This window comes from Mucor mucedo, assembly GCF_025094135.1.
Source record: "Mucor mucedo strain NRRL 3635 chromosome Unknown EV154scaffold_84, whole genome shotgun sequence".
NCBI classification, from domain to species: domain Eukaryota; kingdom Fungi; phylum Mucoromycota; class Mucoromycetes; order Mucorales; family Mucoraceae; genus Mucor; species Mucor mucedo.
The window spans coordinates 91,949-113,764 of record NW_026252368.1 but is presented as its reverse complement, the minus strand read 5'-3'; the positions used below and the strand labels follow the sequence as shown (position 1 = coordinate 113,764).

Sequence of the window (21,816 nt, the reverse complement as noted above, 5' to 3'; positions counted from 1 at the left end):
TAATTGGGTATGATACATCACAGCGCAATTGCATAGTTGGGTTCCGGAGGAAGCTGCTTCTACTTTGACGACGAAAGTGACAGCAAAGATAAAGAAGATATCGTGCTTCGACATGAGTATACTCGTGCTTTATTGGAAGCAAATACTCCAGAGGAAAAACAACTCGTTTTAAGAAGAGTCTTATCAAAAATAAAAAAAATTAAAGCATGATTTTTTGTGTGTTTAACTCAATTTGTGTGAAAAAGGGAGCTCCTCGAATGTTTTTTTTTCTTTTTTTTCATTGACGGATGAAATGACGTAAGCTCAGAAAAAAAAAATAGGTCGGATTATCAAACCTATAAATATCTAGTCTGTTTCATAAAAAAACCCTCAACATCTTTTACTTTCCCAAAAGCATGATACAGATACCTACAGAAATATTGGTGCTCATCACAAGCTTTCTGTCGACGCGTGACAAAATCAGATGTATCCGTGTTTGTAAGGCTTGGTACGAAATTATAGCCAATTCAAATCTTTACGTCGATCTTACGATTGAAAACAATATGCCGTTTGATTTTCGATCAGCTATGGATCTATTTGTAAAGAAAAGACGTATCGCGAACACAGTAAATAATCTCTGTATATCATGGACAAGTAACAAGCACACAAGAACATTGATGAAGCTTCCAGAAGTATTTCCAAAGGTGCGCAATGTATTTATCAGTGAACTCTTTTGTGATACAGACAAGATACCTAGTCCAGAGGTGTTCGATTATCAAAAACGATTCAAACGATGGAACAATCTAGAATACTTGACTGATCGTTCTTTATCCCCTATCTTCACAAAACAAATCGTCCTGTATAGTAATTTAAGCAACTTGAAACGATTGGATATCACAGGCGACAAACCTTACGATGGAGAAAATGATATCACGGTATTGAAGTTACTTCGTGACCACATTCAAAATTTACCGTCACTTGAAGAGTTCGTATTGACAAGTACCGCAGTCAGATTAGAAGATGTCGAAGTTTTTCACAGCAAGAGTCCAAACTTAAAGAAACTTACGCTTAAGATGAGTGTCGATAAACATAGGTGGAGACATCAACGACATGTCAACATAACCACTCTAGCCAGTAAACTTGAAATCCTCAATCTTTCTATAAATATAGCGGGGATGTATAACGATAATACAGATAATCTGGACGAGTTTGTTTTCAAATGGGTATCGTATATCAATCAAAAATACAAGAATCTTCAAAATATAGCTTTAAATGCGTATGCCCAGCGCGCATATAGCCTTTATCTCTCCACAAGAATTAAAGAAGTTGTAACAAGCTTGTTAATGGAATCAAAACCCCTCACTTACTTGGATATGAATCTATGTCCTTTGTCTGACGAGATGATAAACGCCATGGAAAAGAACAAGGTACAACTGAAAGGTCTGTCACTTTATTTGAACGATACGTCCCAAAATGAACACATGGTTGATACGATTAGAAAATCCCAGCTGATCAAAAATGTCACAATCTTGGGAATAAAGATTCATGAAATTCTAGTCGGAAGATTGGAGGAAATATCGTATTTATATTCAAGAATCTTACAATTACCAGCATCGTTCCAAAAAGTTGTGGATTTGACCATGGACCGATTGCCGAAAGGAAGTGCGACGTTACTCTTCATCCATATTCTACCAAACCTGCCTGTACTGGAAAAATTAGTAGTTTGGTTCGATAAATTTGGTGCAGATGAGTCAGATTCATTTGCAAGCCAGTACGAAGTCAAAGAGTATTCTCTCAATCATGTTGAGGTTGGATTTTGCCCGGGGGAGAAAACAAACACAGCTGTATTCAATGATGTCTTCCGAGTATTTTTTCAATCTTGTCCTTTATTAGAAGAAGTGCGAATCTCTGGCGGGATGAGACCGGTGACAAATGACAATAAAGAGCTTACTTTGTGCTTCAAAAATCACTTTAAATTGAAAAAAGTGGATATTAGCCTGCTTAGTTGTAAAGCCTATCTGTTCAACGGATACGAAGTCGTCCTTAATACTTATCCCAGCATGTTTCGAACACACCGTTTTCATTTGATCATCGACAAGCCAGACGTGAATGTAAAGCTCCATTAATCTTCCACTCTTTCGTCTTTAGCTCGGATGTTATAGGTATTCCAAATCTACAGGCAAAAACTTCACCACATCGAAATGTTATTCATTAAATAAATCATGTTATTGAAAAGTTATTGTAATTGCAAACTGTAACCACTCTACTTTTTTTTTTAATTATTAAATCATCGGAACAAGTGTATTCTGCTCCTACCACAACATAATTACATTTTAGTAGAATGCGAGAGGTGATGATCAAATAGGCTAGGAACATGGTGCTACAGTCACAACTTTACTGTAAAATGTCAATTCTGGAGAATAGTAATATAGCCAGTTTCAACAAGATATTAACAAAATAAATAGCAATAAGTAGCAAAAGAAGTATTGAGACTTCACTTTATGTTTCTCCATTCATACTTATGTCACTCCTGCAACCTTTAGTATAGATAGTCTATAAAAAAAAAAGTTAGTATAATAATGCTCCTATTTTACAGATAGAATGTGCAAAAACGTCACAGATCTTCAAGTCCGATATATAAACATCATGTCAATCAGAATTATCTAGTTTCTTTCCTTTATTCTATTTTTTTTTGCATTTGTTATCAACCCCATTACACTCTTTATCTTTACAAACCCATCCCATTCCTTTTTAATGAAATCCGTCCGTTTCTCTTTAATGAACCGAAAGTTCGATGATCAATATACATTTGATCTTCAAGGCTATGTAAGCATTATACTTAGTTTTCGATAAATTCATGTTGATTAATTAAGGCTATAGTTATCAGTCCAAGATTTCTGTTCATCATTTAACCTACTTAACCAATCCGTGTATAGCCACCCACCACCTGGAAATAAGATTATGTGGATCATTGCTATATGGATTCTTTGGATGGTTGTTATTTTCGGTAACTACATACTCTGGATCCGTACCCGATGGTCTTGCGGGCTTGTTGTTTTACCATTTTTTATGATACTATCTACGCTATTGTTCATGTGGAGACATCGCGTGCTTCGTCAAAGAGTAAGAAAGCGAGAAAGAAAAAAAAAAGATTATTTATAGAATTTTTTTTTTTAAATTAATAACTTGATTTAGTTTGAGCTCGCTATTCTCAGTATTTGCAATCGCATCAATGCAACTGAAAATATTAGAGGCATTAATTACCGGTTCAGCAAAAATGGATCCGATTTATCCGACGTATATAAACAAGTGAACATTACATCCAACTCCAACTTGAATTCGGTTTATGTAAGGAAAAAGAAATATTTGACTCATGCAATATGATTTTGTAACTCATGTACTCTTTTATATAGTCTATCTTAATTGAATTCGATGATCGCTATAATGCACTTTCTAGTCAACAATTCAATCGCTATCCATCTGTTGACTTTGTGACCGTACCACTTTATGCTCATATTAATGAGAAGCCAACTGCAGCTTCTTGGACATCTACTAAACAGTATGACGAAAAGTTCATCATACATCAATAACTCCCTTCTTTTTTTTATATATATATATAATATACATACTCCTTTTAAAACATAATTTAACTCCCCATCTCGGATTAAACAACATCTCCTAATAAAAAAAAACTTTGTTTACAAAGTTTTGATAACAATAACTAATAAACCCCCTTCTTCCATCTGTTAGTTATGCTTAGGTTTTTTTTTTGGAGCAAAAGGCGTTTCTTCATTCATGTAAGATAACCCTGTTATGGCATTATCTAATTAATGATGAAACAATCCCTTTCCTCCCCCTTTTTTTTTGAAGGGTTGTTCTAAACTTGTCCGAATCAAGATATCACCAAAAAAAAGTTGGTAATCAAATTAGCCTGGTCCATCTAGGCGAATGAAAGATATCATGTTTTCTTGAAACACACTTATTGCGTCTAATTATCAACGTACAATGAAAATGCAGTGCAGAAAAAAGGTTAAAGTGACGTTTTTTAATTACACCGACTTTTTTTTTTTCCTCTTTTCTTTCTTGTCCCTTTAAAACATGGAGAAACTTACACCACTCTCATTAAAAAATCGACCTTACTTTATTGACTGTGTTCAATGGAGTGAAGACTGCCAATTGGCTATTTGCCTAGACATGAATGTTCACATTATTGTAACTGAACCCCCCCCCCCCACGAGCACCGTCGATCAGTTATTGATCGCGTTATTACTCTATTTTAGACACCCATTTTAATAGGTCTTTCGTCAAACGAAGAAAGTGTCAAGCATGTTGGGTTCACTTTACCCGAATTGAAGCTTACTTCTTCAGCGCCCATAGGTATACATTCCTGCTCCAAAAAAAAAAAGGCCCTACACGGCTTCTAATCTTAAACTATAGACGACTGCAATAATATACAGACTTCATTTCTGCTCGAGGAAGGATACCGTTGTGCCAACTGGTCACCAAGTGGATTATCTCAAACAAATGGTTGTTTTTTAGTGGTTGTTACTACCAAACATAGAGCTCTTATATATCAATGTTCAGCCAAAGATCCCATTAATTCTGACTGGCAGCTGGTAAAGAAAAGAAATATGTGTGATAGGTGTGGGGGTGTAGTGATCTAATCCTTCATTCCCAGTATGCAGACCTTACCGAGAGTGTCAATGCCAATGCCATTACACATGATCATCCCACCAAGGGAGACCCTCATCATACTTTATGTAAGCGGGATTTTTTTTTTTTTTTTTTTTTTTTTTTTGGGGGGGATTAAAAAATTTGACATGTAGTTAATTTTTCTTGATAGACGCTGCTTGGTCTAAAAAGATCGTGGCAGATCCTTTTAGCACTTCACCATGTCTTCTTGCATTATCCAACAAGGCAGGAGACTTGTGCCTCTATAAATTAGGACACGACGGTATCGAATACAGCACAACTATTACAGCGCATACATCCTATGTCAACCTTGTTCACTGGTCTAATTGGCAGAAAAAGACTGAGGGCAAATGTAATGTATTTGGGATAGACTAATGAAAAAAAAAAAAGAAGGGACGCGTTGTATTGACATTGATACGGACATAGATACTGCATATGTTGCTTCAGCAAGCACAAACGGCACTGCAGCACTTACAGCGGTCACGGTCCAGATAGAAACGGACGAGGAAAATCATACGACGATTAAAGATATTCAGTATTCGATTTTACGCCAATGGTTCGATGAAGGTTCATCCGTTCCCACCTTGTTGAAAGTGCACGACGATTTTGAAAACGATTCACCTTTTATTCGTATTGCTTTATCCAAAGGGATTACAATTCGTTTCACATCACTTTTAGTAGACGAGGCTGTCATGGACGTGGATAAGGAATGGGAAATGCACGTGTTGGAACACTCGGCATTGGGATTATCAGGAGGAAACTGGATCAATGATTTTGATTTCAGATGCTATACGGTGGAAGGCGAAGGACTTCAATTTCATTTGAGTGCAGAAGATGAATTGACCGTGGATGAAGTCGCACATAAAGAAATCAGTAGTAAACTTATTCAGAAATACAAGCAACAGTGGATGGATGAACAAGAGAAAGCTGATGAAGATGATATTGTTGGTGCATCTGATGCTTTACCTTACTTATTTGGCGGAGCAGATTCATTGGGACATATATATACAGCAATCTACTTTGCGTAAGTGTGGAATGGAAAAAAAAAAAGATTTATTCCCCTTAATGATGGCTCATTTATTATTATTATTATGATGGTAGTATGAGGCCGACAGTGGATGTTCATTATCGTCCCGAGTCTACAGAAGACACAAACTTGGCATTTATTTTACAAAAGCCTCGTGGATTATTGACAGAAAACTTACTTACCGATGTAGATACATATGTAACTGATCCAAATTTCTGTAAGTTACTCTTAGCCTCCCTTTTCAAAACTGAATGATTGATAAGAGATATTTGTTTTGTGTAGTCTTTGTAAAACCCGTGCGAGGATTACTAAGAGAGGTTCTGGATTACTTAATTGAGGATGATGATGCTACGCATATTGATAGATGGCTTAGTAAATTAAAAGAATATATGGCGGTTAAACCAGTACTAGAGTAAAAATAGGAGGAAGGAAAAGTAAATGCTATGTACTGACAAAATGAATCTCTTAGTGGTCGAGACCTTACGAAAGCGATATATTGTGAATCGAGCACGATCGCGAGCCGCATCATATTTAACGCGGACCTCGAATTGAAAAAGTACAAGATGGTCTTGTTCAAAACCGAATTCTTACAGTCCTGTGTGGAAGCCAAACAGAATACATTGAGCCATTTTTTGGCCCATGTGTTTGATTATGTGTCGAGATTACCGGATACGGAGTTTAGTAAGTTTAGCGAACAAGACCAAATGGTGATGCTCTTGCTATGTGATTTTGGCTTGACGATATCCAACAGCGATTTGACAGCCCAGTGTTTGGAGATGTATGTGCGATTACAGGACAATTTCGATCAGTTGGGTCTGTACCAAGAAATTGCCTATTCCAGTTCGCCCTATGGTCCTTATAACCCTAAACCCAGAGAGAAATGTCCTGTTTGTGATGAACTTGTGCGAGCTATTGGGGATAGTACGTTGGCTCAATGTGATGCCGGCCATTTCTGGGGTAAAAAAAAAAAAAAAAAATTTATCCGTTAATTTTTTGGATTATTAATCAACTTTTTTTTTTTTTTTTTTATACATTGTTTAGAACTGTGTAGTATAACTCGAAGAGTTTTGTATTCACCCCATACGAAAAAATGTTCCAGTTGCGGCTCCAAAAGTTTACGGCCAAGCAACGATCGATCATTGACAGATATAATTTTAGTGCATTGTTGTAGATGTATTTATTGCGGTGGAGGTTTATTAAACTCGTAATTATGTATAGAAAGGGAAAGGGTAATAATAAAGAAAAAATGTAATAAAAAAAAAATGGGATGTAAATGTGATATAATTGTTGAAATATACAGGGTTTGTTTTGGATTGTTGCAGGTTTTAAGAGGAAAAAGAATTACCAACGAAGATAATGAGTAGGACACTAAAGATGAGAAACATTAGAAAAAAAAAGATTGATAAACTGTTTTTCTATCCTAAAAAAAAAACTTACAGCATATCCTTCAGGGTTGTTTTCCAAGTACAATTGATGATAATCTTCGGCATTGTAATAGGTGGTGGCAGGTACAATCTCAGTAACAATGGGAGTATCGGGATAGTGCTTTTCTTGCACTTGTTTTGTAACTCTTTCGGCAATGGCCTTTTGTTCAGGACCGTGGTAAAAAATGGCTGAACGGTATTGGGTGCCAACGTCGGGGCCTTGATAATTGGCAGTAGTGGGATCTAAAATGAAGAGGATGAATACACTAATTGAAAAAAAGCGGAATGAGTGGTTATAATTACCGTGCATTTTATAAAAGAATTCTGTCAAGGTTTCATAGGAAACTTTGGATGGGTCAAAAGTAATTTGACAAGCTTCGGCGTGATTTGTTTTTCCAGTCTTAACTTGAGGATAATTGGGATTTTCAACTTCTCCACCGATATAGCCGACGGTGGTAAGAATGCCAAGATCCTTAAAGTGTTTGTTGTAAATGTGTTCTACGCCCCAGAAACAACCGGCAGCAAAAGTAGCTTTTTCAGTAGTAATAGCAGACATGATTCTTAGTAGAAAATAGAAATAGAGTAAGATAAGAAAGACGAATTGAGAAGAAGGACAATGGTGTCTCTTTTTATAACAATTGAGATTGTGGACTTTGATAAATTTCAAGATTTTAATTAAATTACGCAAAAATAAAGGACAATGAATGGAGGAAACATAATCGCGGTAGATGGTCTTATTGGTCAATCAAGGAATTGTAATGAGCACCCAATGAAAAGAGGTGCTTATGGTAACTAAAATTAAAAAAAAAAAAAATTTAAGATTGCTATTTTTTTTAGATCCGATTGCCCGAAAGGAAGATTAAACTTACGCTAATTTGATGGGTGTTTTGTCGGGGTATTCATCATCGCAAATTTTAATGGTAGGACCGCCCATCTGGATCACATCGACAGGAACTTTTCTGGATTTAGCCAATGCGACGATCTATAAATGAACACAAAATTATGGCGTGTGTTTTTGTAGAAATAGCATCTTTTTTTAAGTTTACCTCCAACTGTCCTCCCCAACAAGCTGTGTGCTCCACATCGTTACAATACTTTTCAAAATTGCCGTCTTCCAGGTACAAAAACGGTACAAAATCATCTGGGTTTTGACGCATGTACTCAGCCGCTGACTGACGAAGTTCCTTTTTATCCACATTCTCTTCATGTCTCGTTCTCAATTGGTCAGCAAAAGCGTTATATAAGCTATGATACATTAATATCACAAGATTACATAAGATTTGCCTCTTTTATTAATATTATTATTATTCTTACCAGTGACCATCAGCACTAATTTGCTTTATCCGTAAGTTCATGGGTGCAATTAGTTTCGTGATAGCTTCCGTCTCCATAACACCAAGGTCAACCTGGTTCTCGGATTCCTTAATGGCTTCCAGTCGTAAACGCTCCATTTCTGCATTTCGCTTTTCAATTTTTGCCTTGGCTCTGTTGACTTTTTTCTTGGGTTGCTCTTTCACCGGTTCAGCCGTGTCAGTCACTTCATCCAAGGTTAATGCGTCTAGACGGTCTAACGAAATACCGTCGTCCATCTAATGAAAAGTGAATACTCAAAGTTTCGAAAGGGGGAGGGGGAAAGTGTATAGGATTTCTTTTTTTTTCTTTCTTACGGGTTCTTCGTGAGGGTCGATACCAGCTTCTACCGCTTTCAACACTCTAATCTCTTCGTCCTGTTTCTTTTTTAAATCATATTCTAAATCAGCAATACGTGAATTGACTTCTCGTTTTTTCTGTTTGTTGCTTTTGGGTACACCTTTACGTAAACCAATGATTTTTGAGGTGAGTTGTTTTTGCTCTTCCTTGTGAGCCTCTAACAGTTGCTCTAATGTCAAAGGTTCACTTGACATTGTATTTGATAAGAAAGTTTTTGTTTACATATTTACAAAAAAATAAAAAAAAATGAAGGGCTTAAATGATTCATTTTCGACGGTCACGCATGAAAAAGATGGCATTTAGCATAATAGTGACCATCCAAGCGGATTAAATAGGTGCACATTGAAGGTTTACTTGTTCATACATGGTGGCTGTTATGTGGGACAGGTTACATACACAGAAAAACAATCAAAGAACAGTTATGGCCTGTCTACGCAAATACGTTCATGGGAAGGCGTTATTGCATCACCAATGTATAAACGTATTTGTTCTCTTTGACAATGTCAATTATCTGTATCATGCATATTTATTGCATTGCGTGTGGTACTGATAGAACGAGTAGTACGAATAAATAACGTCAAGAAATTTAAATCATTGATGGATTTTCTTCCAAAATATCTACGCTGAGCAAAGTACAAGTTTCTGGATCTACTGTATTGACATCATCACAGACGTTAATGTCATTCGTGTAAACTGACAGAATACCGATATCTTTTTTTTTAATTAAAAGACAATGATGCCATTGTTTTCCAAGACACTTTTTTTATTTATTTATCCCGTTCTTTTTAATCTACACTATCAGAGCTGAATCGATATTTTTACAAAGCTAAACCTCCACACATAAGTTTGCTGAAATTTCTCTTTATTTTCCGGATTGTTGAGCAGAGAATTCCAAGTACTGTTTCTGCCGTAAATCCAAAACACGGCGTTTATTAAAGTATTCAACCTAAAAAAAAAGGGAATTTAGTTTTCTCCCTGTGAAAAAAAAATATATATATATATATTAAACCTACCCAACTGGCCATGCAACCTTCTTCATAACCTTTTTTTAATTCTAGGCATTTGGTTGCTTTTTCGGGATTCTTTTCGACTACAGTGGGATCGTTAATGTCGAGTGAATCCAGACAAGCAAAGTATTGATCGCGTAAAAACCAACATTGCTTTCTTTCTTGGCGAGTGGGTGGTTTGGTTTCTGACATTTTAAAAAAGATAAAAATGAAAAAAAAAAAAAAAAAAAAAGATATTTCCCTCGGTCTAGTTAAAACTCAAAAAAAAAAGCAGCAGGGGCCATTTTAGTGTGTACACAAAAAATTTATATAATTAAATGATGAAATGATTTTACAAAAGGGCAAGATAAAAAAAAAGAAGGGAAGGGTAAAAAAAAAAAAAAGAGAAAGAAGAAGAAGAAGGAGGAGGAGGAGGAGGAGGAGGAGGGGATGTAATAAAGGGGTATTACTTTTCGTAATAATGTAGTTGTGATAATGGAGAGGGTGAATGTGAGTGAGGACCTATTTGAGATGCCACGTGTGTAACTTCGCTGTCATACGCATTCTCTTCTTCATCCCTTATGACAGGAGTCTCTCGCTGTTCTCTCTTTCTTTGTCCGCTCTCTACCCATTTCTTTAGTAGTTCCACCTCGATGTTACCAAGGATCAATTGCTCAACATGGTACAATAATAAGGGAGTAGATAAGACACCAATCGTACCAGGATCTCCATTCTGGTAAAGCACATTGATCAATGGCACGCCCATAGCTACTGTCTTTGTTGCACCACAATACTAAAATTAAGCGTTAGTTTAGGATAATGGTACATATATGGATATATATTCAATCTTACCATGATGGCAACGGTATCTTCACGGGAATATCGAAATCTCTTTAACCAGTCTGGTGTTTCAATCCATCTAGGAAGTGGCAATCTAGCCATCATTAAACAAAAGAGAGAGAAGATGATATAAAATCCCGCATTCAAGATAGCAACCGCTACAATGTCTTTAGGTTTCACTGCCGAAAAGGACCCTGAATACACTGCGTCGGAAAAGACGGACCAGACCATGGTCAAAAGCATGAAACTGCTGACATCAGATAGCCTGAACTTGACTTTAAACTTGGCAACCGGTTCAGTAAAGAACCATTGGATGATTTGACCTACAACCAGAGGTGCCAAGACGGTAGCACCCAGTTGTTTCAAGACTTGGATGAAATCAACACCCCCGCTGGCTTGTGCAGTGCTTTCCTCTTCAGGTGTAGCAGCTATTAAAGGGCCTTGAAACACGGATACAAGGGCTGGCGATACGAATATACCGAGAACATTTCCCAGTGCAGCATTCATTAGGGCTAAATTATACATTGATTAGATTTCGTGCATAATCTTTTTTTTTTCTTCTTTCTTCTTATTACCTGACGCTTCATTTCCTTTGGCATTTTTCGTCATGACAACATTTGATGAAACTGTGGTGGGTGTGCTTGCAGCAATGACCACACCCACAAGTAACATGGAATTAATGTTCATGTGCAGTTTGAAAAACAACAAGACGAGACCAAAGACAGTAAATGGAATGATGATCAAATTGATTATCTGGATGAGTAGATGAAGTCGGATACGTAAGATTGTCTCTGCTAATATTTTTGTGCGCAAGGATAAACCTGATATTAAGAAAATCACTACGACGGCACCTATAATGAAAAATATTGGTTGTTAGATGACTTGTATTTCGAAAGATTGAGTTAAAGGATGTAAGGTTTTCTCTTACCCCACTTGATGGACCATTCAGCACGAATATATCCACCTTTTCTGGCAACATTTGGAAATAAAATTGCAAATACAATGGCTACTAATAGACCCAGCAAGAACCAATACTTTACAAATAAGGCCCAAGAAACTCTTTTAACAGATGCTAGCACGGATTTAAATTTGCTTTGATCTGCAGCGATGGTGGCTGACTTTTCCGTATATACCGACGGTGTATAGTTGTTGTTCTTTCGGTGTTGTTGATGTGTGGGGATGGTGACCTCACTTGCAAATGAAGAGTTTGTTTTTAGCCTTGACTCGTTCATAGCCAAGTTGAATAATCCAAAGAATAGTGAAGGAGAAGAAGAAGAAGAAAAAGTCAATTTCCGTAGAATCCAGGATTTTATAGGCATCCGCTTTTTGTTTATTGTTTATAGTGGAACTAGAAGAAAAGTAAAATGGAATAAAAAAAAGAGGTATCACTTTTTGTTTGCTGCTGCAGTTTTTTTTTTGGGGGGTTCCAAAAAAAAAGGGGGGGCTAAAAGGGGGTCCCATTTAGCAAGTAAAAAAAGAAAAGGAAGAAAATAAGTGTAGGAGAGAGTCTGATAATGACAATTCTGTGCGATCAAAAAAGAATTATTGTTTTAATAGGAGATACATTCATGATCATGACAAGTAGTAACAAACATAACAAGAGCAAAAAAAAAAAAAAAAGGTGTGTATGAGAAGCCCATCATTCTCTCTCTCTTGGCCCCTTTCAAACCGTGCGAATTGTACTAATGGAGGAAATATGTATAAATATATCAACTATAAAATATTCAATAAAATGCTTAATTGTAACATATTCTTTACTATTATTACACGCGTTAGAGGATCAACATTTCCATTTGCCACAGAATAAACCCAACCTCTTTTAGTTGAGCCCCCCCTTTCTTTCAGAAACACACATCTTTCAATGATGAATTCTTACATACTCCAACCCAATGCCAAGACATTGAATCTTTCTCTCTCTCTTCAATAATGCATCCTTATGTAACACGTTATAATTCTACAGATTCACTCCAGGCTACTCCTTTCGTCATCGCCTTAGTAACTCCTCGTTTCCATGGATACGATGTAATCGTTTCTCCTACCTGAGAGATAATGTAGTCCATTTGCAATGTCAACATATAAAAGAAAGGGTCTATCTCTTATTCTCTCTCTCTCTCTCTCTCTCTTTTCTTTGATTTCTCTCTGTCCATGTTTTATTTGTCATGTACAACATTTGATCAGAACATTCTAATAAGAAAAAACCTTGACTTCTTTCATCATTGCATTGATAAGACCTAAACTTTATCTTTCTTTTCCCTTGTTTAATTTACAAGTTGGATCAACACTATCACAAAGCGGGTAAAAATGACATGTTGTGAAATGTCATTTGTATCTTATATCCGATCGTAGATTAACCAATTGTTTATGGGATGGGGTCTTGTTTATAGCGAAAAAAAAAAGAAAAGGATCGCCCATTCGCCGTAAGCAGGAGCACACAATAACAAAGGGGTCTTTTTTTTTTCTTTGGGTGCGGGAAACCTCGATAAACATAACCAAAGCGGATTTAGTTGGATTTCGCCCTATTCATTTTCATAAAAAAAAAAAAAAAGGTGTCTCATTCTCCTTTCAAAATGTTCTCTCTTTCCCTTTTTACTTTCCCCCCTTTAATATCTGACAGTACAACAATTATGAAACAATTTAATTACAACCAGTAATGATGATTATGCTGTGCTACTATAATAAATGGAGATCAAACAAATAAAGGAAATCATGACTTGTAAACGTTGTATGTCAAAACGAACAAATCCATTCTAATACCCCCATGCACATGTTGAGGTCATCTTTTTTTTTTTTTTTTTTTACCGAGATTCCCATAAAGACCCATTTAATTATGTAAGGAGTCTCGAGTCATCTTTCTTTTTTGAAACACTCTACTAAATTCGTAAGTCTCTTAACCCGAATGACCGTCTTGTTATGATGCTTACGCATTGCATTCTTTTTTTTTTTTAAAAAAAAACAGGACGAGTTTTTATTTAGAATCGGGTTTACGTGCCTTTTAGAAAACAAATATCCCAAAATAGTCTTAAATGTTTTTTCTTTTCTTTATGCGTATGGCAGCATAGTAGCCCATGAAATCATTGTGAAATATGCTAGTAAGCTCAACATTTTTTTTTTTTACATCTTATACCCACTTCTAACCTTATCCCATGCATACAATGCATTGTAAATAATATTGCATACAGACTGAAAGGTGGGTTTTACACACACACACACGAAAAAATTAAGGGAAAAAAGGGCTGAATATGATTAGGGTTACTTATCCCTTTTGTAAATGGGTTACGCGAACCTTGTTTGCTGTGTAACTTTCCATAAAAGATCAAAAAAGGTTAATTATATAATAAAAATATGGATTTATTTATGCAAAGCCAAGGGCTTTGTTGTGAGTGTCCAGTGCCTTCTTTTGACCTGTTGTAGCATCATCCGAGAGAGGGGGGTAAGTCGTGATACCCATATTCAGTTGTTCTGCGGCATTCATGCTATTCACATGAGCTCGGTCTTCAAATGTTTCTTCATAATGGTTACCGGGAAAGTCAGGTGGTGTTCTAGTCAGTTATGGTTGAAATTAATATTAACTTGACAAAAAAACGTATCTCCAACAAAAAAAAAAAAATGACTTACAGGCCTCTTTCAAATGCATTTCGTTGAATGGCAAGATATTCGGAATTAATACGGCAAAGAGGAACGGATGGAATATAAAGAACTGACGAGTCTACATCCGAATCGTTCTTGGGCTCAACCGCATGTACTTGATCACAATGCCTAAACAAAGAATATATTAAATCTTTATCTTACACTCCAGTCATCCACTTACCAAAAGACAGCATCTCCATAGCCCACATCGGGCATTGAAACCATGGTGTCCACAATCTCAGGGTAGTCTGTTTTACCAATACCTTGACATAATCCAGGGAGTGCGCCAATGTAATCACTAAAAAAGGAGAATTTAATTATCCGTTTTCTATTGTAACAACAACGCCCAGATGCAATCTGTTTTCTCCCCCACCACCACTTACTTTTTCAAAAGGTTTTCCTCGATCAAAGGTTTCATCAAGAAATAGGCAGTCGATTGTTTTAAAAGAGGACAGACGCGAAGGGTTCCTCCACCCGTCTTGATGTCAGACATGGCTAACCAACCTTGGAAATTACGAAAGACAGAACATCCACCAGGAGAATTGTAATAATCCATGCGTGCCTCAACACGATGTGTGGCATCAAATGAATCATGGTTCTACATAATGAGTGGGAGAAATTTAATCAATAAAATGAGACCTTCTCCCTTTCTCTCTTATCCTTTTACCTCCCAATTTCCATTAAAAATCTCGGTATAGCATTTTCGATATTCAGGATCCAACCAGCCTAAATAAAATGTCAAATTTCTATATATATATATATATACTACTCCCCCCAATTCCTTATTCTTTTTTTTTTTACGTTCAAGGGACCCACTATCAATATGTTCTTGCAAGGCAAAACTTTGATCATGAGCTTTACGGATACGAAGACGGTCACAGTAGCCTAAATTCTTTTCCAAATCAATCACTGTGTTCTCCTCGGCGTGCCAAATCTTGTTGAGGGCCAACGTGGCCGTGTTAAAGTTGGGATGACTTCTGGCTGCTACTTGGGCTCGAGACCAATAAACTTCCCACACTTGAGGATCGTTGGTAGGAAACCCACCGAGATCTTTGGCATGCTGACCAATGTATTCCTTGATTTGTTGTTTGTAGCCTTGAGCTTCTTCTCGGGAGACGACGTTACGGATCACTACACAGCCACGCTTACGGATTTCTTGTGCGATTGAAGGAGGAAACTGTCCACCGTTAGATTGAATATCTGCAAAGGAGACTTGAGGAATCACAGAAGATCCCTTTTCTTTAATCTCGACGGATTCTTTTTGGAAGGACGTCAATAATCGTTGATATGCATTGTTAAGAATCGCAGGGTCCTTGGGGGCAATTTCTTGCTTTAAGGTTAAAAAACTAGGGTCGAGGCCAATGCCTTTACCACCAAGGTGTGAAAATACAGAGCTGATATCACCCTTGGGCTTAATTGTAGAAGTAGTCATCATTTTGTGTGTAGTACTCAAAAAAAAATTAATATTCAATGGATCCTTTTTTTTTTTTTTACATATTTACCCCAGGTTTTATATCTGGAGTCCCAATGGCACTAGTGTAACAAGGTTGAAGTACAGCGGAATGGATTGCCCTCCGTGGATAAATTATCTTCGGGGAATTTGAGTGTAAAAGGTAAATCCAGCTTCTTACCATCGAAAGAACCCTTCCGGGTCCCGTTTTTTTTTAAAGGGGAGAAGGATTACATAATGGTATATTTCCCAGGCCTTTTTTGTATTTCAATATAATTTCTGCGACAGGCTTAATGGCTGGATTGTTTAAACCATAAACGATGCAATTGAAGTCGAGTAACAAAAAAAAATATGTAAATGATTTACAAATAGACAAATAAGGTTACCGTGGGTAGAAAAGTGTGAATATCTGATGACAGAATACAAGTTTGTATCCTGTTTCATTCGAGTGCCTATTATCAACTCTTATAACAAATAAGAAGGTTTCAAGAAATTGATTGATTGTTACAATATCACCTTTTTTTATCATCTTATAAGACAAAAGAGACTCGTCTCAACAAAAGATACTATTGAGACAACATCTTAACTGATAAACTACAAAGGTTTAATCATTATCCAATTCTGTATTACCGAGTTTCGAATGGGGATAATACTCCGTCATACACTTTTTTTTCTTTCTGCATTGCTCTTAAAAACGATGCTATTTTTTTATAGCTGAGGTGTGGTTATATTATGCAACGCATTGATACCTCGCAGTTTAAGCCTTGTTGGATTATTTTATATCTCCTTCAATACACATAGAGGACCTCTGTCCTGTAGTCGTATATATTCAAGTCAATTAATGTTTATTGAAAGGGATGCATGCTTATCAAATATGAAGAAATAGGCATATTATTGAAAATTAAGCTTTTTTTCTTAACTTTGTTACACCGGCAACAATTTATTGAAATTGGATAAACTTCTCAATAAGTAATTCCTCTTCCCGGTTGCCCGATCAATCCTGTCAGTGTTCAATTAGCCACAAATCTTTTATTTAAAAAAAAACTATTTTCACATCTATAAATCAGTTTAAAGAAACTGTATTATCTTTTTGTTTGCGACAATATTTCTTTAGTATCCACCCCGCTTTGGACCTGAAAATATAAACCATTGTCAGCTCAAGCCCTAAGGACAACCTATTCTCAGTGAAAGGATGACGTATTTTATTAGGGCGGAACTTGGAACAAGTAAAAAAGAGTTACAGGAGACGCGCAAGCATTTCATTTTTTTTTTTTTTTTTTTTGTATATTGTATTTTTGCCTTTTTTCATTCTCAATAAAAGTATATACACAACATGGCACAAAATATGGATGTTGATTTCGATGTTCCCAAGTTTCTTTATGAACAAAGACAAAAGACACCTGCTCAACTCCAGCAATATTTCACTACTTTTGAAGATCTCTATGAAAGAAAGTAAGTGTGTCGCGTAATCCTGTGTTTGATGTTTTTTTTAATAAATCTGTTTTTTTTTTTGGAATAGGTTATGGCATCAATTGACTACAAAGATTTTAGATTTCTTTCAAGAGCCTGCTTCTGCTCCTTATCAAATCGCCATCTACCAAAACTTTGTTGCAGAGTGGGAGGATAAAATCAACAAGTTATCCCTTGTTACCATCGCTCTTCAAGCCGCACACCAATTCACTGGTAAGGACAATTAGAGAGAATAAGAAAAAGGAGTTGCTTAACGTAATGTAAGCTTAGATTTACAAGAGTCGGTCAACTTTTTGAGTGAGATTATCAAGAAGGTGGAAGGACCCGACACCAAAGATGTTTATGTTCTTGCAGTGATGGAATCCGCCAACTTCAAATTGAAATTGAACCAAGCAGAGGATGTAAAGAAGGCGATCGATGAGTCAGAAAAGATTTTGGAAAGCTTTGATAGTGTGGAACCCGTTATTTACGCCAGTTTCTATCGTGTCAGTGCTGAGTATTACAAGGCCAAGGCCAACTATGCTCAATATTACAAGAGTGCATTATTATATTTGGCTTGTGTCGATGTTGAACAATTGACTGTTCAGGATAGAGTTCAAAGAGCCTACGATCTTTCGATTTCTGCATTATTAGGTGATATGATTTATAACTTTGGTGAATTGGTAAGTTTTTTTTTTGATTGATTGATGATGTGAAAAAAAGTGTAAGAGGAGGGAAATTGACTTTTTATAAAAACTAGTTGATGCACCCTATTCTTGATTCACTCACTGGTACTGAACACGATTGGCTTCGTTCTCTTTTATTCGCATTTAACGGTGGAGATATTGGTAAATTCGAAGCATTGGTGCCTCATTTCTCAAAGCAACCTTTACTCCAACAAAACCAAGCGGCTCTCAGCAGAAAGATTTGTTTGATGTCATTGATCGAAGCCGTATTCAGACGTTCCACAGATAACCGATCCATTCCCTTTTCTGAAATTGCTGCTGAGACCCGTCTCTCCGTGGACGAAGTAGAGCATCTTGTCATGAAGGCATTGTCTTTAAAGTTAATCCGTGGTTCGATCGATCAAGTAGATCAGCTTGTGGTCGTCACTTGGGTTCAACCTCGTGTACTTGATAAGGATCAAATCGATGGTATGAGACGTAAGCTTGAGGAATGGGATAATCAAGTCAAGAAGATTAGCGCGTTTGTTGGTGAACAAGGTGGCGAGGTTTTCGCTCAGTAGATCCCCCTTTTTTTTTCCATGATACATTTCCAATAAAAAAAAAATTATATATATACACTTGAATGTTTTGCATATCCTATAGGTAATAATCATGTATCTAGAAGAGTATAACAAGTTGGTCTCTGGCTAACCAAATGAAGGATAAATGGGAGCAACCTGTCCCCTGAGCATAATCAAACCGATCATTCAAGGAAAAAAAAAACGAACGAGGGTGGCAGAAATGCATCAAGGGATAGCAAGGAAGCTTAAGCACACATTCCACTTATTCTTTTGCCCCCTCTCATTGAAAGAATATGGTTTCACTAAGAACTCCTATGCAACTGGGATTTTTTTTTTTAAAAAAAATTACACCTTTGCATACATAATCTATAGGATTACCATAAAACACTTTTTCAGGCCAACTTGGGTTCATAAACAGTTGTGAACCTTTCTTCCTCTTATTTGTACCTGATTGTTTATCCAGGTCCAGTTCATACTTGCTCGTTCCTTTATTTAGGTCAATCAAATAACTGTTACTCATCCGTTTGTGACATTAACGAAAAGTTTCAGGTTAAAGCCAAAAGGGTCCCCGTATATGAACAAGGCGCTTTTCTAAGCAATATCATTATTTCATACCATAATTAGACATACCTCACAATGTAACTATAAAACGTAAAGAACGAATTCGATTGCGTGGGAGATACATCCATGGGGGACCTATGATTTCAGCTGTCTGTAATACTTTGTTATCGCGTTTCAGTCCTTGAAGTGCTAACTCTTACTAACTGCACAGTAACGCAATTCATGGTTTAGCTAAATGTTTTCCCCTTAACCCGCTGGTTATTATATCCTTTTGATGAGAGGTAGCTTCGCGGTAACAGTTTTTTTCGAACACGTCTAAAATAATTATTTATTATAAAAAAAAAAGAAAAAAAAAGGGTATCTAAGGTTATTTATATGTATATAGTAGATAATTTATGCATTCCTCTGTTTCTTTGGAAATGGTTGCAGTGGATCCTGTGGTTTGACAAAACGCACCCATTCGTCTGCGGTATTTGCTATATGACGGTCGGAATCGGCCATCACACCAAACACGACATCCCACTTTGTCAATATATCTACCACATTATCTGTATCGTCCGTCAACATGGCAATGCCCTTGGCCAACTTTTGTGTCGTCACGGCTAATTCATCACTCTTTTGTTGAATCTTGGATATACTTTCGAATTCCTGGTCTTTGGCACGAATGTAATCGATTTTGGCTTGCAAGGCGGGATTCAACACTGGCTCGGGTATCAATACAACTTCGGAGGGTTCTTCCAACGATGCTCTTCTCTTTTTTGGGGTCTTTTTTCGTAATGGGGGTCTCATTAAATTATAGCTTCTTTTTTTTATATATATAAGACAAAGTGAGAAAGAATTTTTAGGGTAAAAAAAAAAAAGTTATCCGGCTTTGAATTATACCGGATTTTAAAAAAGACCTAAAAATGGCGAACGCGAATCTGTTTTTCTCCCACTGTAAACATCATAGACCTCCGGGAGCAAAAAAGCGCTTATATACTGTCTTCTCAGCTGAATACACTGTGGATACTATCAATCAGTGAGAAATTTGATGTTAATACATTATAACCCAGCTAAATACACTGTGGAGATTTTGAATCGGTGTAAAATGTTACGTAATCATTTTTTACAGTGTGATCCACCTTAAATTACGAGAATTAGCATTCAAATAAACGCAAACACAAGTCGCAAAAATTACTTTCAGGCATACTCTTCTAATTAAAAGTCACTCCCACGTTTATATTCTTTTCAAAAATGTAAAGCGTGTGATGTGTTAATTATAAAGGCTGGTCCCTGTATCCATTAACATCAAACACTAAACCCTTTTGCCTGCTTAAATACCTTTTTTTTTTTCGAATTTTGTTTATAGCAGAGTGAAATCCAGGAACAGAATGTCCGAATCAAGAGTTTCTACATTTTAACTCTAAACTGATACTGTACCCTTGAATTTGAAATAGATTGAAGTTTTTATTTTTCTGCTTAAAAATAGAAAAACAAAAAGTTCCTTCGTTTTATTTAAATCGCCCTTTGTAAAACCTGAATGGCACAAAGAGGGTCCCTTTTTGGTCTTAAAAGTGCATTCATACAGGTACCCAATCAACCAGCTTGGTTCGTGCAATTTCACCATTAATTTTATGACAGGCGGCTTCAATGTTATCAAAATTTGATCCTGTGATAAAAAGACCTGCTCCTGCTTCACAAATAGCAATATAGTTTCTTGTGGTCTCCGGTATAGTAACCAGATCGAAAGCAAATCTTAACTATAATATCGAGAATCGGTTTAGTAAAGACTTAGAGGTATACAATTGCGTTATGTGTTACCATAAATGCTATAGATGCACCTCTTCTACGACTAGGAACACAATCTCTATTGTCAAATGGACAACATTCTACTCCATTTTGAACAACTTCTTTTTTAAAAAGTCGTCTATTTAAAAGAAAATATTTAGAAACAATCATAAATCAATTATGTATACAAAAAAAAAAAGACGTTACGAAGGAGAAGCAGGTGCAGAAAGACTAGTGACCAACATAGTGACTCGGTCTCCTGTCAACTGATTATACACACAGAACGACTCGATTAACTGTGAGTACAGAGTAAGCATTAAAAACAGTTTTAAAAGAAGATTGAAAGATGGCTTCATGTTTAAAGTCGATGAAATAAAATATTCATTTAACAAATAAATTTAATTGATGTATTTATATGCCTTTTTCTGTTTGTTCTTATGTTGGTCATATTGTTCGATAATGCTACTGTTCAATAGTACCTATAATGTAAAAAACTCATTGTAATACAGCAGCTTTTTGGAAAACGTAAATGAAGCCATTGCCTTGTTTCTATTGTGCTCGGTGTCTTATTTTGTCGTCAAACTTGAGATATCATCATTGTTAATGTTTTAATGTCTAGCATTATTTGTGCCACTCTGATATATGGTTTCTTTCTTGGGAATTTTACTAGCAACAATAGCAATATTTAATATATTTTTACGGACAAAAGGACCAAGTAAGAAAAAAAAAGGAACCCCTTATAATGAAATAAATGCTAGCTAAAGACAATATATATAAATTGTGAGTCAAGTGAGAATCACAGCTCTTTGTGCAGAAGTCGAAAAAAATTAAGCATATAGTTAAATTGCATATATAATAGTAATAAAAAATTTAGAATGTTAACTAAAAAAGTATTGTATTTTTATGTTGGATAATTCTATAATTTTTTATTTAAAGTGATGAATATAATGTATTTTTAAGCAAGTAAGAACAGGTTTGTGAAAGAAGATGAAGTGAGATGACACAGAACTGACGACACAGATAATAAAAATAAGTTGATTAAATCTGCAGACAGATAC

At 36.1% G+C, this 21,816-nt stretch overlaps 11 protein-coding genes across 11 annotated transcripts; 4 read left to right on the top strand and 7 right to left on the bottom strand.

The window, feature by feature from the left end:
* Positions 1-373: 373 nt before the first annotated feature.
* On the top strand, positions 374-2,296 carry EV154DRAFT_517361 (uncharacterized protein). The gene has a single exon (XM_051602499.1). The coding sequence runs from the start codon at positions 396-398 to the stop codon at positions 2,103-2,105; it is 1,710 nt and encodes a 569-aa protein (XP_051454970.1). The 5' UTR covers positions 374-395; the 3' UTR covers positions 2,106-2,296.
* A 380-nt stretch (positions 2,297-2,676) lies between these two features.
* EV154DRAFT_517360 (uncharacterized protein) lies at positions 2,677-3,658 on the top strand. The gene is made up of 4 exons (XM_051602498.1): positions 2,677-2,805; positions 2,860-3,102; positions 3,175-3,327; positions 3,393-3,658. Exons 1-4 carry the CDS (start codon positions 2,734-2,736, stop codon positions 3,567-3,569), a joined length of 645 nt encoding a protein of 214 aa, XP_051454969.1. The 5' UTR covers positions 2,677-2,733; the 3' UTR covers positions 3,570-3,658.
* Positions 3,659-4,077: 419 nt separating this feature from the next.
* EV154DRAFT_566307 (transcription factor IIIC subunit delta N-term-domain-containing protein) lies at positions 4,078-6,898 on the top strand (the record flags this gene model as incomplete). Its single annotated transcript, XM_051605950.1, has 10 exons — positions 4,078-4,191; positions 4,260-4,356; positions 4,417-4,595; positions 4,658-4,739; positions 4,823-5,023; positions 5,098-5,695; positions 5,773-5,915; positions 5,981-6,110; positions 6,168-6,655; positions 6,870-6,898. The coding sequence occupies 10 exons, from the start codon at positions 4,078-4,080 to the stop codon at positions 6,896-6,898; spliced, it is 2,061 nt and encodes a 686-aa protein (XP_051454968.1).
* An 88-nt stretch (positions 6,899-6,986) lies between these two features.
* EV154DRAFT_307240 (uncharacterized protein) lies at positions 6,987-7,748 on the bottom strand. Its single transcript, XM_051594890.1, has 2 exons — positions 7,426-7,748; positions 6,987-7,365 (listed from the first exon to the last, which is right to left on the bottom strand). The coding sequence occupies exons 1-2, from the start codon at positions 7,676-7,678 to the stop codon at positions 7,067-7,069; spliced, it is 552 nt and encodes a 183-aa protein (XP_051454967.1). The 5' UTR covers positions 7,679-7,748; the 3' UTR covers positions 6,987-7,066.
* EV154DRAFT_517354 (OTU domain-containing protein 6B-like protein) lies at positions 7,733-9,215 on the bottom strand. The gene is made up of 5 exons (XM_051602497.1): positions 8,790-9,215; positions 8,437-8,711; positions 8,169-8,367; positions 7,992-8,104; positions 7,733-7,914 (listed from the first exon to the last, which is right to left on the bottom strand). Exons 1-5 carry the CDS (start codon positions 9,024-9,026, stop codon positions 7,857-7,859), a joined length of 882 nt encoding a protein of 293 aa, XP_051454966.1. The 5' UTR covers positions 9,027-9,215; the 3' UTR covers positions 7,733-7,856.
* A 338-nt stretch (positions 9,216-9,553) lies between these two features.
* EV154DRAFT_447738 (cytochrome c oxidase, subunit VIb) lies at positions 9,554-10,046 on the bottom strand. Its single transcript, XM_051597137.1, has 2 exons — positions 9,846-10,046; positions 9,554-9,778 (listed from the first exon to the last, which is right to left on the bottom strand). Exons 1-2 carry the CDS (start codon positions 10,029-10,031, stop codon positions 9,695-9,697), a joined length of 270 nt encoding a protein of 89 aa, XP_051454965.1. The 5' UTR covers positions 10,032-10,046; the 3' UTR covers positions 9,554-9,694.
* A 238-nt stretch (positions 10,047-10,284) lies between these two features.
* EV154DRAFT_425514 (SBF-like CPA transporter family-domain-containing protein) lies at positions 10,285-11,890 on the bottom strand (the record flags this gene model as incomplete). Its single annotated transcript, XM_051596251.1, has 4 exons — positions 10,285-10,611; positions 10,671-11,170; positions 11,234-11,509; positions 11,587-11,890. 4 exons carry the CDS (start codon positions 11,888-11,890, stop codon positions 10,285-10,287), a joined length of 1,407 nt encoding a protein of 468 aa, XP_051454964.1.
* Positions 11,891-13,868: 1,978 nt separating this feature from the next.
* EV154DRAFT_517347 (DUF1479 domain protein) lies at positions 13,869-15,757 on the bottom strand. Its single transcript, XM_051602496.1, has 6 exons — positions 15,087-15,757; positions 14,953-15,011; positions 14,669-14,883; positions 14,467-14,583; positions 14,274-14,414; positions 13,869-14,197 (listed from the first exon to the last, which is right to left on the bottom strand). The coding sequence occupies exons 1-6, from the start codon at positions 15,718-15,720 to the stop codon at positions 14,011-14,013; spliced, it is 1,353 nt and encodes a 450-aa protein (XP_051454963.1). The 5' UTR covers positions 15,721-15,757; the 3' UTR covers positions 13,869-14,010.
* Positions 15,758-16,997: 1,240 nt separating this feature from the next.
* EV154DRAFT_517339 (uncharacterized protein) lies at positions 16,998-18,485 on the top strand. The gene is made up of 4 exons (XM_051602495.1): positions 16,998-17,187; positions 17,255-17,418; positions 17,476-17,867; positions 17,945-18,485. The coding sequence occupies exons 1-4, from the start codon at positions 17,069-17,071 to the stop codon at positions 18,428-18,430; spliced, it is 1,161 nt and encodes a 386-aa protein (XP_051454962.1). The 5' UTR covers positions 16,998-17,068; the 3' UTR covers positions 18,431-18,485.
* Positions 18,486-19,290: 805 nt separating this feature from the next.
* EV154DRAFT_604734 (uncharacterized protein) lies at positions 19,291-19,819 on the bottom strand. Its single transcript, XM_051607426.1, has one exon. It carries the CDS (start codon positions 19,778-19,780, stop codon positions 19,385-19,387), a length of 396 nt encoding a protein of 131 aa, XP_051454961.1. The 5' UTR covers positions 19,781-19,819; the 3' UTR covers positions 19,291-19,384.
* Positions 19,820-20,550: 731 nt separating this feature from the next.
* On the bottom strand, positions 20,551-21,114 carry EV154DRAFT_484015 (uncharacterized protein; the record flags this gene model as incomplete). Its single annotated transcript, XM_051598626.1, has 3 exons — positions 20,551-20,730; positions 20,792-20,897; positions 20,966-21,114. The coding sequence occupies 3 exons, from the start codon at positions 21,112-21,114 to the stop codon at positions 20,551-20,553; spliced, it is 435 nt and encodes a 144-aa protein (XP_051454960.1).
* Positions 21,115-21,816: the final 702 nt, after the last annotated feature.

Excerpts from the sequence above, each read along its gene's own strand:
- EV154DRAFT_604734 (XM_051607426.1), bottom strand. The coding sequence starts at position 19,780 with ATGAGACCCCCATTACGAAAAAAGACCCCAAAAAAGAGAAGAGCATCG.
- EV154DRAFT_307240 (XM_051594890.1), bottom strand. The coding sequence starts at position 7,678 with ATGTCTGCTATTACTACTGAAAAAGCTACTTTTGCTGCCGGTTGTTTC. Across the intron at positions 7,366-7,425 it reads ATTCTTTTATAAAATGCACG|ATCCCACTACTGCCAATTAT; the intron begins GTAATTATAACC and ends TCTTCATTTTAG.
- EV154DRAFT_447738 (XM_051597137.1), bottom strand. The coding sequence starts at position 10,031 with ATGTCAGAAACCAAACCACCCACTCGCCAAGAAAGAAAGCAATGTTGG. Across the intron at positions 9,779-9,845 it reads AAGGTTGCATGGCCAGTTGG|GTTGAATACTTTAATAAACG; the intron begins GTAGGTTTAATA and ends CTTTTTTTTTAG.
- EV154DRAFT_517361 (XM_051602499.1), top strand. The coding sequence starts at position 396 with ATGATACAGATACCTACAGAAATATTGGTGCTCATCACAAGCTTTCTG.
- EV154DRAFT_517354 (XM_051602497.1), bottom strand. The coding sequence starts at position 9,026 with ATGTCAAGTGAACCTTTGACATTAGAGCAACTGTTAGAGGCTCACAAG. Across the intron at positions 8,368-8,436 it reads ATTAGTGCTGATGGTCACTG|CTTATATAACGCTTTTGCTG; the intron begins GTAAGAATAATA and ends AATGTATCATAG. Across the intron at positions 7,915-7,991 it reads AAAACACCCATCAAATTAGC|TTACCATAAGCACCTCTTTT; the intron begins GTAAGTTTAATC and ends TTTTAATTTTAG.
- EV154DRAFT_517360 (XM_051602498.1), top strand. The coding sequence starts at position 2,734 with ATGAAATCCGTCCGTTTCTCTTTAATGAACCGAAAGTTCGATGATCAA. Across the intron at positions 3,103-3,174 it reads ATCGCGTGCTTCGTCAAAGA|TTTGAGCTCGCTATTCTCAG; the intron begins GTAAGAAAGCGA and ends AACTTGATTTAG. Across the intron at positions 3,328-3,392 it reads CCAACTTGAATTCGGTTTAT|TCTATCTTAATTGAATTCGA; the intron begins GTAAGGAAAAAG and ends TCTTTTATATAG.
- EV154DRAFT_517347 (XM_051602496.1), bottom strand. The coding sequence starts at position 15,720 with ATGATGACTACTTCTACAATTAAGCCCAAGGGTGATATCAGCTCTGTA. Across the intron at positions 15,012-15,086 it reads TGATAGTGGGTCCCTTGAAC|GCTGGTTGGATCCTGAATAT; the intron begins GTAAAAAAAAAA and ends CATTTTATTTAG. Across the intron at positions 14,198-14,273 it reads AATGCATTTGAAAGAGGCCT|AACACCACCTGACTTTCCCG; the intron begins GTAAGTCATTTT and ends ATAACTGACTAG.
- EV154DRAFT_517339 (XM_051602495.1), top strand. The coding sequence starts at position 17,069 with ATGGCACAAAATATGGATGTTGATTTCGATGTTCCCAAGTTTCTTTAT. Across the intron at positions 17,188-17,254 it reads GAAGATCTCTATGAAAGAAA|GTTATGGCATCAATTGACTA; the intron begins GTAAGTGTGTCG and ends TTTTTGGAATAG. Across the intron at positions 17,868-17,944 it reads TTTATAACTTTGGTGAATTG|TTGATGCACCCTATTCTTGA; the intron begins GTAAGTTTTTTT and ends TATAAAAACTAG.